A 16,234-nucleotide genomic window follows, 5' to 3' on the forward strand; every position below is an offset into this window, starting at 1 on the left:
TTTTGTATGCAAATATTCGTTAGCAGAACTGGGATGAGAAAAGAAAACTGCATGCATTCTGTAGTTAACTTGAAATCGATGACAAGGAACTTATAAGCTGAAAGGAATACAGGCAAAAACCATAATTTTTCTTATTTAATTGGAAAGGTAAGTCATATGATTCTATTACAAAGCATTGCTACTGAAATTACAAGAAACTGAAGTGATTAGGGTGGATTTCTTTTGTCTTTGAACATGTTTCTGAGGCAGTGTTATGCTGTTTTATGCATTTGGGTTGATTTTTCAAATTCCCAAGTTTTATTGTAACCGGTCACTCCAGGTGTGTCAAATTTTACATGAGAGTATATTTTACAAAATTTATAAAATTAAACTGGTTTCCAATTTGTGTGCTTGGCATGATGTTCTTGTTTAATCCCAATACATGCCTTTTTGTAGATCAAAGCCTTGAGAAGAAGACATTTTTGACAGGAGGAGAAACTACATAGTACTATAATAATTATAATAAATGAAAATGCTTGTTTTAAAAAACTATTAACCGTGCAAAATGACTGGTGGGTTAAGGGCCAGTGTGTTTGGAGTGTTGTTCAACATCAAATGCTCCTTTTTGTAGTTGTATATAGAATTATGAGGTATGTAGGTAGAACGAATATACTATCTTTATCCAGTAAGACACATGTTTGTGGACAATACAGCGAGCAACAGTCTAGGCTTATGTCTCTTGTATCAAACAAGGACGCAAACAGATGATGTCCTTGACTCCTACAGGAATAAGAGGTTAGACTTTGTATATTTGCTGTATGGGTCGCTATAAAACCAGTATGAACTGAAATAAATGCAATTTATGATGGGATTCTTATACTAAATAATCAGCATTATATGTCTTTCTTAGTCAACCCTCTTTTCAAAGAATGTATTTAGTATATGACACTTAGGGCTCTTTAAGGATGGATTGACAGATTTAAAACATGTCAAGCAATGGCGACGTGTTCAAGTAATGATGATAAGAAAAATATTAAAAGCACATTGCATACATAAAAAGGCTGATATGGCCCTTCTATAGCTTAAGTCTAAAATGTTGGGTATACCAGAAAAAATTGATAAAATCTATGCATATAAATCGATGCAGCGCAAAAATTAATGTTTGCTCTCGCTGCTATCATATTTAAATTCTTTGATACATTTTCAACCTCACTGTTTAGTCATGGATCTCTATGTATATACTGTATAAGATAAATTGTTGGAGCTTGAACATATTATTTTCAAGCCATTTAAAATGTTACATTCCAGCCTGTAATTAGTCCAAATTGGACAAGATGACTGTGCATCTATCTTTTTAATATTTAGAAACTGATTTCTATTTATCTACTGTGCTATTGGTTCATGGTCATATTAAGGTAGAGCTGCCTTTTATGACATTAACACAAAATAATATGTAATATTTTACTCAAACATAGCTATTTTTCTTAAAAAAGAAAAAACGTCTTCAGAAGGACATCATGGAATAATTGTATAGGTTAACATTATTCACCCAGACTACCCATCATTACAGTGTAGCTTCAAATGAGATTAGTTTGTTCATCCAAAGGAAATTCATCCATCCTACATGCCCTCCACCCCCCTGCTGTTCACTGCTTAGGTAATGCATCAAGGTACAGAAATTTCTAAAACACACAGGGTGCAGGTAATTAAACAGTCTCACACAGCTGGGGTGAGAACGTCTGGATGACAGTATTCCCACCAAAAATGTTTAGATTCACTAGCAATGGCTTAATTTTACAAATTTGCTGTAGTACTTTGTGCATTGCACAGATATGAAGATTCTTTCAAAACCTGATCTCATGCTTTCATTACAGTTAAGTGTTTTCAGCCCACTTTATCATTGTTTCAGAACACAAGATATGTAGTGAGAACATTTGGTTTAATTTGGTATACTGTATGATCTTTCATTTTAGTGTTTTTAATAATATAGTTCATTCAATAGCAAACAATGCAAGGTTAATGTTTCGAATTACCCTTGTTATTGAAATAATTACAGTAATACAGGCTATCAACAGTAGAACAAAGCTCAGAAAACAATAAGATTGCCATCTAAATTAAAAACAAAAAGTTAACACTTTACAATCAGGTTCCATTTTTAAACATTATTTAACAAGATTAACAAACAAATTAACAATGAAAAACATAATGTTAATTTCAACATTTACTAGCACATTATTCAACTTAAAAGTTGTATCTGTTATATTATTTAATGGACCTACGTTAACGTGAACTAACAATGCACAGTTGAATTTTATTGTAAAAATGTATTGCTCATTGTTAGTTAATGCATAAAAAAAGAATAATTGGTACTTCTTTGATGATTTGGTGCATATCACCTTAAAACAATATCTATCTCTCTCTTTTTTTCTTTTAATGTTTTGATTTTGCAAATTTGGCTGAGGTTCAACGCCCCTCCACCACACTTGGGAATGAAGCAAAGGGAGCCTCCTCACCAAAACAGATACTACAAAGGATGATGGTATCCATATTTTTTAGCATAACAATAGAACCATGAACTGAAGGCACTGCACATGAATAAATCATTGACTGTATCGGCAGTATAAGACCAGCAATCTTTGGAAACAAACAGAGACATGAGCGATATGATGCACACTGCAGTGCATTTAGATCCACCTTTTCCATATAGGACAGGATAAACAACCTCAGCTATAGAAAATGAATTAATGTTATCACATCCCCGTGTGAAAACTTCAGCAAATATTAACATTGTGATAATTTTATTATTATTATTTTTTTTTTTTACTTCATATGTATTTCAAGGAGGACACAGGAATTTATTTTTGTCTCTTTTTCAGTTTGTGTTGTATTAAAAAAAAAAAAATCAGTTAAAAACAATATAATCAGTTGGTACCATCGCCAAATCTTAAGCAAAATAGTTTTAAGATTTAACATTGGTTAGGTTATTGTGTATAAGTGCAAAGACCGTTTTAGATACTTCTGAATATATATATATATATATATATATATATATATATATATATATATATATATATATATATATATATATATATATATATATATATATATATATATATATATATATAGGTTTCTTGATATACAGCATTCTTGTTGCGATTTAAAAGCATAGTAGAAAGTCACATACTGTAGACATTTCCTGAACATTTACTTGACATGAAACACTGACTAGTTTCGCAAGTCGAAACAGTGATACTCTTTGGTGTTTATCTGTCACTATGGCTTGAGACAGACAGTGAGAGAATAATTTTTCTGCATGGTTTCCTCCTTCGTTGAGAGGCTAAGACTGTCTCCCTCGGGATCCCATCAGATTGGGGGGGACTGTGTGAGAAGACATGTCTATGTGAATGCGTGAGCGAAAGAGAGAGAGAGAGAGAGAGAGAGAGAGCTGGAGCGAGGGAAAGAGCATGTGTGTGCACACATAAAGGAAAGGGGCAGAGTGTGAGTGCAGATGATGCTGCTCGTGGAAGGAGATGTTGCTGGTTTTGGCTTTCGTTCCTGTGCTACAAGATTTTCCCCACTAAGGTTTGACCTCTGCGTCCTGTTAGTTTGGCACCTAACATTCTCGGGTAAGAGCTGTTCATTATTTGCTGCTGGAATCAGAGCAGGTTGCTGTAAACGGTCCTCATTTTTTTGTGTTGCCTGTGTGTCGTATGTGCAGAGAGATACAGAACGACAAAGGGAAGGGAGGAGGGTGGAACAGGCAGAGGATATCATGTGTGTGCTATAACTAAGGACAAGGAGCAGACAGAGTTGGAGAAGAGGGGAAATAAGACACAAGGCAGAAGCTGCAGACATCGTCCATTTATTGGCCAGAACCGGCAACAAAGACAAACGAGGTAAAGCCTCTGAAGCCGAGACTCAGACGTTCTGCCTCGTTATTCCTCGGATTCCATGTGCCACTGGCATCGCATCGAGGGCGAATAGGATGTCTGTGTCTGGAAAAAAGGAGTTTGATGTGAAGCAGATCCTCAGGCTCCGCTGGCGCTGGTTCAGCCACAGCACTCAAACCTCAGCAGGGAATGGGGGCTATATCCAACAGGAAGGTTTCGACCACCGGGGAACACCGGTCCGGCTGAAGAGTCACTCCCGGGACAGAGGAGGACTTCGCAAGAGCAACAGCCCCGTGCACAGCATTCTGGCTCCGAACCCTGGACCAACACCTGTTTATGTCAGGCCGGGCAATCAATCATGGCACCAGCAAAACATCATCCAGCACCTCCAAGCTAGCGAGGAGCTTCCCAAGAGCAACTCACCTTGCAGTGCCAGGAAAGAGGAGGCGAAAAGCAGCCATGAGGATGTGAAGAGCAACCCGGAGGATCCCTCTGAAGAGGAAGCCACAGAGAGGTAAAAAAAAAAAAAAAAAAAAAGAGCACAGTGCAGAAATAGACCTGTAAAACCAGATGTGTGAAGAGGTGCCTGCTGCTGTCAGCTAACACATTCAGGGTGGAAGCAGCTAAGTTTTGCCTGTAGGCATAAAAGACATGGGGTTTTTAGATGAAAATCCTATTTTTGCCCTTCATGCAGTAATGAAAACAGACAGTACGTTGCTGAGAGATGAGCGAGGTGTTATTTTGGCACAGAGTGGATTTACGGTAAGCCCCAGGGAGCGTCAGGATTGAGCACAAGTACAGTATTTAACTGTCACTTTATTTGAGCTCATTACGCCAGTGAAATTCGCTCTGAAATGACAGTTTGTTTTATTTTCATTCGCTGTGTTGCCAGTGCTTAGGTCGACCGCTTACACGTTGGTTTGGTCTTCGGAGAATATCATTTTTCAATCAACTTCACCATTGCAGCTGCCATCACTGCTCACCTGGGGATAGTTCATTCACATGGCATACGGGTTGTAGAAGCACAGCTCTGAAATATCCACAGATAAATTATTCATCAAGCAGACATCTCACAAAACACAGAGGAAAACATAGAGGCGTCTGGATTTAGCTGGCAGCATAACACATTCTGTAAGCCGTGAGGTGGTTCGCTCTTCATTTTCGCAGCGTGCATTTTCATAACCTGAAGCAGGAATATTTCACGGCACATTAATGCATGCATCCTCCGACTTATAAATGTTACAGAGAGGATACCATTACATCAGAGACCATTGACGCAAAGGCTATAAATTTGGGGAGGGCAACAGGATGAATTATCTTTAGTGGGGATGATATTTACACATCAGTGCAGTTCAGAGAAAGAGAACATTTAATTTGCTTGCTCCGATCGATTGAAATTTATGAGATTATAAAGCCCTACATCCACAGATGCTTTCAATTCACATCTTAAGTGCTGGATGTTTAGAAGAGAAAGATTTTTTCCACCGAGAAGCTAATGTCACCGTAGAGAAAGGCAGGAAGTAGATTAGGAAGTGGAGAAACTGACCCACACTAAAAGATGATGTCATGAGAGAGAAAAACAAAACCGCACTCTTGTCTAAAGAAATGTGCCCACATAAAGTGCATCATATTCTACGCCTGATCAACAGTTATAGTCATTTATGTCTATAAAACCTAAGTTTATAAACAGTCAAACCAACATTTATTCAGACCCTTTGAACATTTCACTCATTAATACACTTTATTCACTATAGTTTAAAAAAATGTCAATAAAATATGACAAGATCTCAGAGTTAAACTGTGTCAGAAAAAAAAAAAAAAAAAATCTTAATTATGTCAGATAACACTTGGTCAGGTCAAAGTGTCTGAAAAATTTTTGGTCCCAATTTATTATAAATTTTACTGGTAGTCCACTGTATGAAGAATTTTTGGGTATAATATGTAACAGTTTGCTTTATTTTGCTATCCTCACTTACATTAATGAACTATAGTGTCCTGCACCCAGTATATCAAAAATATCAAAAATGTCTGAATAAATTTTGGTTTGACTGTATAAGCAGATAAGACTATAACTGCTCAAATGTTTGTGACAACATTTTCTTTAAATTTAAAACTAAATTAAGAATAATACATTTTTTACTTGCTCATTAAAGTGTGTCAAGTGATTCAAATGTGTATTGTAAACAAATCAATATCATGATGTGCTGATTAAACATAATTAATCACATATATCAATACTAGCTGAGAAATGCACCCTAATGATAATATAAACACATTACATCTTTGTGAAGCTAAGTAAAAAAATTGTAGAATACGAGATTTTGTTTTTATATGATTAATGGAGTTGATATCGGTATCTTTTAAGAGATGTTTACACAAAACATGTTATCGCATTAAATTTCCAATATTTTTAGTTTGCAATACATGCATAAATAGACTTGCATCCAGTTTTTTCCCCATTTAGTAGCAGTACAGGGATTTTTGAACGTGTGAATGGCTCTTTATTTATTCTTTCTTGCCTGTACTGTTCTTGCTGGACTGATTGCAGATTCAATGCTTTTACATGGGTCAGAGGGCATTAAATACATTTATTTTTCTTTCTTTTTTAAAATTAATTATACTGTATTAACATAGATGGCCATGGGTTTGTGACATCGACTGAAGCGCTGCTATATCTCCTGCTATACGCACATCTCTAATGGATATTTACAAGTCTATCAATATTTTAGTGTGTGGTTTTGGCCTTTTATCTTTTAACAGTATGGTATAAAAATCAATTCAGGTCAAAGACAATAAATAAAACAGGTAAATCTGGCAAGATTATTCCTTATTGAGCAATCTTCACGTCAGTCTTATCCACATTGCTTATATACACAAGACATGAGCTCTCAAACACCTTTTTTTTGACCCTTTAAAAGCTTATGTTAATTACTTTGCTGGTCTGAAAGCTTTCGTGGTGTTGTTAACCTTGTCCACTGATTGATATGGTCTTGTGAACTTAAGTAAGATGACTTCATTCTTCATCTACCATAGAAAAGATCTATTTTCAGAGCAACATGACATTAGCTGCAACAAATTGCAAATGTAATCTTATACACTAGAAAATGATCTTTAATGCCTGAAAATTAACTGCTATGTTTTCATGAGTACCTCAGTGAGGTGTTGTGTTATGAATATTTAATCAGAGAATTAGATATAAACAAAAGAGATTCGATCCCTTAAGACATCCCCATCATGTGCTTTAAATTATCATACCTCAGAGCCTTTAGGAATACAATGATACATCTGCTGTTACATTTGTTTGTTATTCTGTGTTTTTCTTCCCCGTCCTTTTATCACTTTTCATTTAGTATGCGTAAATAAAGCATAAATTTGCCTTATGGCACAATGTGATGGAAATGAGACCTTTAATATGCCTCTAGACTAGTGATTGTGTTGTGCATCTCTGTGTGTGAGTTAATAGTGAGATCAGATCAAGTTCCCAATTGCACATTTTTACCCAAAAGGAAAAAAAAAAGGTTATTAATTATAAATTATATTTATTGCCCTGTATGTCATTCATGAACAGGAGGTGGTAATGCATTAATAGAGTGCAATCATAAAGCAGAACAAGAGAATATGCATGTAAAATGAATCGGATGTAAATATTCGTACTCATTATTTGGTCTCAGGTTGTGAAAATCATTTAAACACAGAAATGTTCCATACTTATCATTATCGTGGTGTAACGATTAGGTTTCTGGCTTCCCATTTCCGTTTTCTGTCCTCTCTACATTGGCACTGCTAATAAAAATGATAAAAAGGCCAAGAAAGAGTCTGTATTGACATGCAATTTCTCAAAACAAATGCACAATTATGTTAGCATTTATATATATTCATATTAAATACATTACTAGGAGAGGTGCCAAACGTGTCATGCCTAATATAGTGTGAGCTATATAAAATGTAAGCTATATTTATCTGAAATAACATTCACAGTTTTCATTACCAGTAAAACGTCAAACCGGTGGAACGTCAAAAATTTGTGAGGCAGCCAAGGCAGTAATGAATAAAATATTTTAGGGAAGAAATGAATCTGGATTCAGCCTAGAAGCTGTATCACTATGGGAATTGATGAAAACTGCTGAATACTATGTTTAGAATGTTTCTCGATATTCTGTAACATCAAGGATGCAGACCTGCTCATCATAAATAATTCAGAGGGATTGATGAAATATCCATCTTTTTTAGTATTATTTGTTCAAACAGAAAGCGAGATGAAGAGGCATATAATATTTACTGGTATTACAGAGGTCATGGTTATTTTGTAATGATGATCTGAAGTTAGGCTAAGCAGAAATGAGTGACTTTTCAAATTATATTCTTTTTACATTCTATTTATTTGTAGTAATCTAAATGGCTCTGTGAATAAAGTTTAGAAAGTAACATTAATGTGATGTGATGATGTTTTTCATTCAGTTTTACATCAAAACTGGAGATTGTAAATATAGTAACAAAATCATCCTTTTGCTATCGTTCAATATGCACTCATCTTACTAAATCTAACATGTAGAATCTTTAGTTACAAATGTAGATGGGCTTTTAAGCTATAGGCCTATTTACTACAATAGACACTCATTTAGAATAAATTCATATTTCTGTAAAACATCTGTTTCTGATCTTTTCAAAAAGCCGAGCAGAGAGAGAAATGTTTGGTGTCCTACATATCCCTGCAGGCGTAAAGGGCTTAGGGCCATGTCTGTGATCTGTGTTACCATTTCTTCAACTAGTCTGACAAGCTGACAGCATGCTGGCTTGCAAAGGGTCATGGGGTGTTTAGCTACAATACTGTTATGCGCACATTAAATGTTCATATCAAGCATTCTCATGAAATCGCAGTGGAGAATCTTTTTTTTATTTATTTATTTATTTATTTTTTAACTGTACTAATACTAATTTATATCTGTATCTAGCAGATTGCCACATGTATTATGATAATGATAATATGACATGATAATATGTTTGTTAAAATGCTAATGACCATTCAGTAGTTTGAATGCATTCTCTTGAATGCACTGCAATTATTTCATGAAATAATTTAGTGAAAGGTTAAGGAGTTCAAAAGGAGTATTGCCTTTGCTCACTTGCTGAAATTAATTTTGCTGAAGGATTTTGGGTAAATCCTTTGTAATTTCCATGTCTGCACACAGAACTATGGTAGCTTGTTACTGCCACGGAGTAAAAAAATAAAAAAGGTATTCTGCAACTCACAATTCTTACTTTTTTTTCTTGCAATTGCGAGTTTATATTTAACAATTCTGACTTAATTTCTTGCTATTCTGACTTTTCTCACAATAAACTCACAATTGGGTGAAAAAAGCCCATTAAAAGGGACATGGTGATGGGAATATATATATATATATATATATATATATATATATATATATATATATATATATATATATATATATATTAAATTTTCATAGCATTGAAAAATATATATATATATATGGAAACGCAAAAGCATTGAAATATACATATATATATATATATATATATATATATATATATATATATATATATATATATATATATATATATATATATATATATATATATATATATATATATATATATATGTATATTTCAATGCTTTTGCGTTCCCCTGAGAAACTGACACAATTACCTTTTTTCTCTTTTATTTCATGGTGGGAACAAGCTTCTATACAGAACATGGCATATCACAGCTAAAGATTGTACAAAAGCATTTTGCTTTTTAGATGATGAACATACTTAATGTATTTAAATACAGTACATTTAGACTAAAACCATCTTATAGGCCTAGATCTTTTGATAATTTGCCCATTAAAGTCACCCTGAAATCAAAATGTAAGTTTTTTAGCTTTTAGTATGAATATGTTAAGCCTTAAGGTTATGGATAAGCTGGCGTGTTCCAAAACAATGACCAAATTTACATTTAGAAGATTACAGTCCGCTGAAATGGATCACGGATTTTCATGACATCACAGCGCACTTCAGCTTTTCATCAGATCTTCTGTCCAATCAAATGCTCTCTAGAATCTGAAGCCCCGCCCCTTATACACTATAAACAGACACTGCGGCTGAAATCAGTCATTTGTTCACACATAGGGAGCGATTCAGACAGTGTAAATATGCTTTCCATTGATGCAAAGTCGTTTTTCGAATAAGTGTCATGTGAACCACCGCAGCGTGAGCACAGTCTGCTCAGGTCCAGAGACATGAGAGCACAGAGTGGATCATATGAGTTGGCACAGACCACAGAACGTATCAGATCCATTGAATTCTCCACAGAATGTTGCATTTTAAAGCGATATAGAGAAGATTAGGAGGAGAAACGGTTAGAGATTAGAAGGAAACCAAAGCTTTACCGAGCTCAGAGGCTCTGCTGAGCTGTGATATAAACAAAACGCTATTGGCTATTTTTAAAAAAGGGGCAGGGCTGTTCAATATATCCCGCCCTGTCTTACTGTTTCAGTTGAAATTATGTCAACACATTGAATAATGCTGCGCATTCCAAGGCACTTCAGTGGGCCTTTAAATAGTGCACAAATAATAATGATTTGGTATATGTCTATCATAAACACAAATAATCACATGCAGTTCTATGTTCACCTGGATAAAATTTTAAAACGTTTAGGCTCTCAAATGCTTAAATTAGGAAAAATGTATTCAGCGCATTGCTATTTGAGCAGTCCTTTTTTCAAAAAAAAAAAAAAAAAAAAAAAATCCATTCTTTTGATGAAATGCTGTCTATGAGAGGAATTTTGGCCCTGACCCTTTAATAAGGAAACAGCAGAGACTTGAGTCAGCAGCTGTTACGTTGAATGATATCTCAATTTCCTCTCAATTGCCTTGGAAAATAATGACACCATCTTGTCCTAGGATGAGTAGAGCTTCATTTCAGGGAGAGATTTATAGTGTCTTCATAAAGCATTGACAGGTCAAGAGACATTGTCCAGGTAGAGGAATGGAAAGTGGGGGGTGAGAGTGGGAATCACAAGAGGCGAGTTCAATGCTGAATGTGTTGTGCATTAAATGATTGCACAGCAGTTGGTTTAAAGTATAAAAAAAAACACAGAAATTTAAACAGATGGAGCAAACAACTATTTCTAACAAACATTTGGCTTTTCAAAAGCTTGTTTTACAATCTTTATAAATCAAGACTTTGGCTTGAAGCTTGATTTATTTATTTTTTTTCTTGATCGTTTAATTAGTGAATTAATTTTTTATGTGTTCAAAAGAGCATCGCACAACAGCCTTGGAAATCTAAACTTCACAAGGGCTTTTATACAATTTTTAAAAAAGGGCAGCAGGAAAAAAGAGAACATTGGAAAAAATTGTTCTTTTCAAGACAGCCAATGCATTAATTTGTGTATAGTTTGAGACGGCAGCAGACTGTTATTTCAATTGGGTACAAAGCTCAATAGCCTTTATAATTAGTTTCATATCACGTTTACATGAATATCTAAACAAAACACCATCTGTCTTACAGTTCATCTATATACATAATGCCTACACAAGCAATTTAGGAGTCACTATAATGCATATACAATGTAAATATATGTGTTTTTTTTTTAGTTAAAATGCCACATACTAACACTCACATCCTTATTTCTGCACTAGAATGTTGTTTGTCTTTGGAAATGCAGCTATTAGCATAATTATTGATAATTCAGGATTTGTTGTCATTTGAAATCAATACATTAAAGCCAGGCAATAAATTATCCCAACCCTGCTGAGTGTTCCACATTCAATCAAATTATAATTTCACTTTTCAACATGTCTATTAGCCTCAGCATAATTGGTAGATGTTCATAATTTGCATTTGCTGAGAATAGGGTATTGGAAAAAAATGCACACTTAGCAAACATCTGGCTTCATTTTTCTTACTGAATATTATGGGATGGGGTGGTTACAACATAACGGATTCATGCATAGTGTATATTTTAAGTAGCCAATTTAAATGTACTTCTTTAAATAATTTGAGCATAGGAAAGCCCCTCTGTCAGAGCACTCCTAATAGCATGTGACTTTCCTGGGTGCTGATCCACAGCTTTTCCTTTGAGGCTAAAACAGCATGTTTCACTGGAATTCTAACATTTCTGCACAGCTTTTATAACCCTTGAGGTAAGCACTATTTAACTTGCAGTTGGTTAGCAATTGTGATGAGACACTGCACACTGAAGGGGCAATATAGTCTGAAGATAAAGGGGGGGGGGGTGCAACAATATTTATGATAATAAGAGAGGTCTGACCTGGAGGTTCTAGCACTTTAAAAAAAAACATGCTTTCATCTTCACACCTGTTCAGCTTCTGAAGGGCTGTGCGTGGTTACGTTTACAAATATCCTCAATGACTTTATCTTTGCTCTAAAGTGCAGCTAAAATGGTTTCGCATGAAAGAGAAAAGAACAACCCTGAAAATTACAAACACGTCTGGGGGTGTTGTGTTTTTAATGAATAAGACCAGATCTCTACAAAGGGCATTAAATAAAACAATGAATCAAAGTAAAATGTCTTTAATGCACTTCACCATGTTTTAACTACCACATAGTGAGTGTTATAGCACTGAATATTAAGACAAAATAATGCACTAGGTAATTGTACTTCCACCGTTTCCGCAAGAAGTATGTTTATGTTCCATACAATCTAATTAAAAGGCTTGAAGATCTGTGACCTGTTTTGCTACTCATAATGTTTTTGTTGTTGTCTCATAAATAATGCATTCACAGAAGTTGTTCACAGAATGTGGATTATTAAGAACCAATTTTGTGGCAATTAACCTTGATCTTAAAATGCAATGCATCATCATTTGACACTGTGTTGACACTAAATAGGTGCAGGAATATTATATACTATTAACAATAAAAACGAGTCTCTTGGCATTCAATGAAAATCCCAGACAGTAAATCTATTGATACATCCTTTCTCATTTCAGCATACAAGCCTTAACTTTAGGAAAGAAACCAGTCACACCTTTGATCTATTCAGTCTGGATTGAAAGTATGCTAGTCTTTTTGACAAGTGTAATTCATATATACTGTAGGTAGGCATGTTGAGGCAATAAGTTATTTTGACTGCTACAGCAGCAGCAATTTTTTGTGTTCATAGTCACAAAGGGCCATAACTGATCTATAGGCTTACATGACTTTCCTTGTAGAGGTTTGGATGGTTTATAACAACAAATGTGGATTCGGTCATTACATCATTACAAAAGAATAGAAAAAGTCCATACATTCTTTATTATTTTACGTGCCTAATGTAGGGGAAATAAAGAGAAGCTTGTCATTATAGCAAAAATAAACCCTGTCAGGTATCACTTTCAAGGAGATATTTTGCAGTAATGGCCATCGTAATCATTACTCCACTTGTTATTACCCCACAGTTATTTTTATTGTATGAACCAATGTGAAGAACACTTCATTCTCTGAATTAGGGGTGTAACGGTACCAAAAATTATGGTTCGGTACATAACCTTCCTCGGTTTTGAAGTCACGGTTCGGTATGCTTTCAGTATAGAAATGATTAAAATAAAAATTATTATATATATTGCGTAAAATGTTGTGATGTTTTCTTTAGCAAGCATACAACCGTTTAATCTGAGATGGAAAAGATTTTACAGCCAAAAATGTCAATTTACTAATGAAATACATGGTTTTAATGGTTCAACTGACAGCGGCTGTCCTTGAGGCAAAGCTGCTCAGAACGAGGATGCGGTATGAATGTTGTGGGCATGTGTGCGATAAATTGCATGATATCCGATCCTTTAGGCACATGAAAAACATGAACGCACCCCCTAGTGGCCGATTTCTTTTGAATTTTTCACAGGCCTCTAGGGCTGTGAGTCAAACATGCCCAGCGAGTTTCGTTCCATTCGGCCCCGGTTAAGCTTGACATTTCAAGGTGCAGAAAGGTAGTAAATACATCATTAAAATAGTCCACGTGACTACAGCAGTTCAACCTTAATGTTATGAAGCACAGAGAATACATTTTGTGCCCAAAAACCAGACAAAAATAATGACTTTATTCAACAATTTCTTCACTGTTGACGTAGTGAACACAGTGCAGAGCTTCCGTGTTCTACGACAGAACTTGCTGCCTATGTATGTGTAGTTCAGATACCTCTTGGATTTCATCAACAATATCTTAATTTGTGTTGCAAAGATGAACAAAGGTCTTATGTTTTTGGAACGACATGAGAGTAATTAATGAAAGAAATTTCATTTTTGGGTGAACTAACCCTTTAAGGCAATATTTTCCTCATACTCAATCTGTTTATTTATGCCCATTCTGACAAATGACTCAGACAGAGTTATTTCTGAATGCTGACGGCTGGATATTTATCTCTTAAACAGACATGCTCATTGATTGCTTAAATTGAGAAATTGAGTTAAAAGAAAATAGTTCCTTAAGCACAAATCCTGGGGCTTACATGAAAACACATCCATCTTAAAAATAAGGTTGAGCCCCCATGTACTCACTACATCAGACTTAAAGGACAATAGGTGAAAATGCTGGAGGAATGAAGCCCCAGTTAAGCTGTCTGGGTGATAAAGATGATTTCTACTCATGGCTTTGAGCGAGCACAGATAGCTGTAATCCTCTTTTAGAAGTGAGGTTCATTCATCTTTCTTAGTTTATTGTTATGAAATTGTCTGTTAGACACACATGGCATATTATTAATATTCTACATTTTACTATGAACTGAAGAATTCTAGATATGCCAGGTGCTTTAATAGATATACAAGGCAGAATATAAAGCACCATGCAAACAATGGCCTGGTTTTTTTTGAACACTGTAGACTTAAGACTTTTAAACATACTCAGTATTTTGGCTCAGCATCCGACGGTGCTGTTGATACTTGTAGTATTTTAAACATTAACAGGAATTGGATCAGAATCAGAAGTTGAATTATAATAAACTGTTTACATTGATGATGAAAAATCTTGTTCAGTGACATTTTGGACAAAGGGAAGCGAATTGCAATATGGATGAAAACCCCAAAGACACACAGAACTGGTTCAGTTATTCTGTTTTAAGCAGGAAAGCACTGTTGTGCAGCTTCAACATAACGCGTGCATCTCTGAATAACAAAGCATGCTTCAGAAACCAGGAAAAAGGCACTGACACGCAAGATCCTGCCACTTAAAATCGCTTAGGGCTGCTTCAGTTTGTTTGCAACCAGCTAGCAGCTATTTCTTGAAAGGTCAACCAAATACATGCGCAGAACACAAGTGGGCAGAGATGCTGACACATATTTTATTATAAGATCCTTGAAAAATCCTTCATACCTGCCTCCTAGCAAAATTCTCTTTTGATTGACAACCACTCTGAGCTGCAGCACTAAAATTGTAAAAGGATGAATATATTTTTGTTGAAAGCACTGATCAAACCACTTATCAGGTATGCAGAGCTAGTGCACTTTAACAAATAGCAGTTTTTAAAGAATAAAATATTCAAAACAGATGATCCCACTGATGATAAGCATCTGTTTTTGTGCTGCTCCACTCTATGTTAGGCTCTTGAAATAGCCTTTGAAGAGCCTGTTGGCAGGCACTTGTCAAGAAACGCTCAGGTAACTCTAACAACTTCCCACTTGTTATTGATCTGGTTGAATGGAGTGATACAGTTGAAGTTCAGTAACTGCTCAGATGCTGTACTGATATGGAGATATGATGGGTTATGTAATAATACACCACATACAAATAGATTTATAAAAGCCCTCTGAGTACAAAGTATGAAATACATCATATAGCAGTTAAACTACTGAGCTGTTTATTTTTCCTTACCATAGTGCATAATAATATGACATTTTATTCAGCCAGAAGTAGTACTCGAAAACCAGTGAATTATCAACAACAAAACATTTAAAAGATAAACATTTAACCCCATGTGCATCAATTAAAAAGAGTTATACATAGGTCCATAGTTGACAAAAATGTCCATGTCTAAAAACTGTCATAAAAATATGAAGTTTGGTTTTATTTTAAAGAAGACAAAAAAAAAAAAAAAAGATTTATTTCATTATTTTATATAAAATATATATTTTATGAAACAATTTGAATCATGTTGAACTCTAAAACCGCTAGAATCAAAGCCATAAATATAAACAAGTTATGTTCCAAATTTGAGGTTGATATCTAAAAAAATTTGCTTTCAGTAAGATTTTGTTTGGGTGCGGTACAAAAACACCCCATTAGATGGCAGCAAAACTCCACTGGTGAACACAGTGGTTGGATTTGTGATTTTCAGTTTTTCTCTCTCATATATTACAAGCACACACTCGCACACACATACAAACACATTTTTTTTCATTACACAAATACAAACCACACTCTGACATC

The 16,234-nt window shown here is 34.9% G+C and overlaps 1 protein-coding gene across 5 annotated transcripts in view; it reads left to right on the forward strand.

The window, feature by feature from the left end:
• The first annotated feature begins 76 nt into the window (after positions 1 to 76).
• The window catches only part of klhl4 (kelch-like family member 4), a 43,019-nt gene continuing 26,861 nt past the window's right edge, over positions 77 to 16,234 (forward strand). For 4 of the 5 annotated variants that reach the window (XR_010895176.1, XR_010895178.1, XM_067385585.1 and 1 more), the window contains exon 1: positions 3,505 to 4,383. Coding sequence is in view for 2 of the 5 variants with exons in the window: in XM_067385585.1 (XP_067241686.1) it covers positions 3,965 to 4,383 (419 nt within the window). In the remaining 3 variants the exon portion in view is untranslated. Of the gene's footprint in view, positions 148 to 3,504; positions 4,384 to 16,234 lie in introns of those variants that run through there. The other variant, XR_010895180.1, reaches the window with a different exon arrangement.

This window comes from Chanodichthys erythropterus, chromosome 1 (genome assembly GCF_024489055.1).
Source record: "Chanodichthys erythropterus isolate Z2021 chromosome 1, ASM2448905v1, whole genome shotgun sequence".
NCBI classification, from domain to species: Eukaryota; Metazoa; Chordata; class Actinopteri; order Cypriniformes; family Xenocyprididae; genus Chanodichthys; species Chanodichthys erythropterus.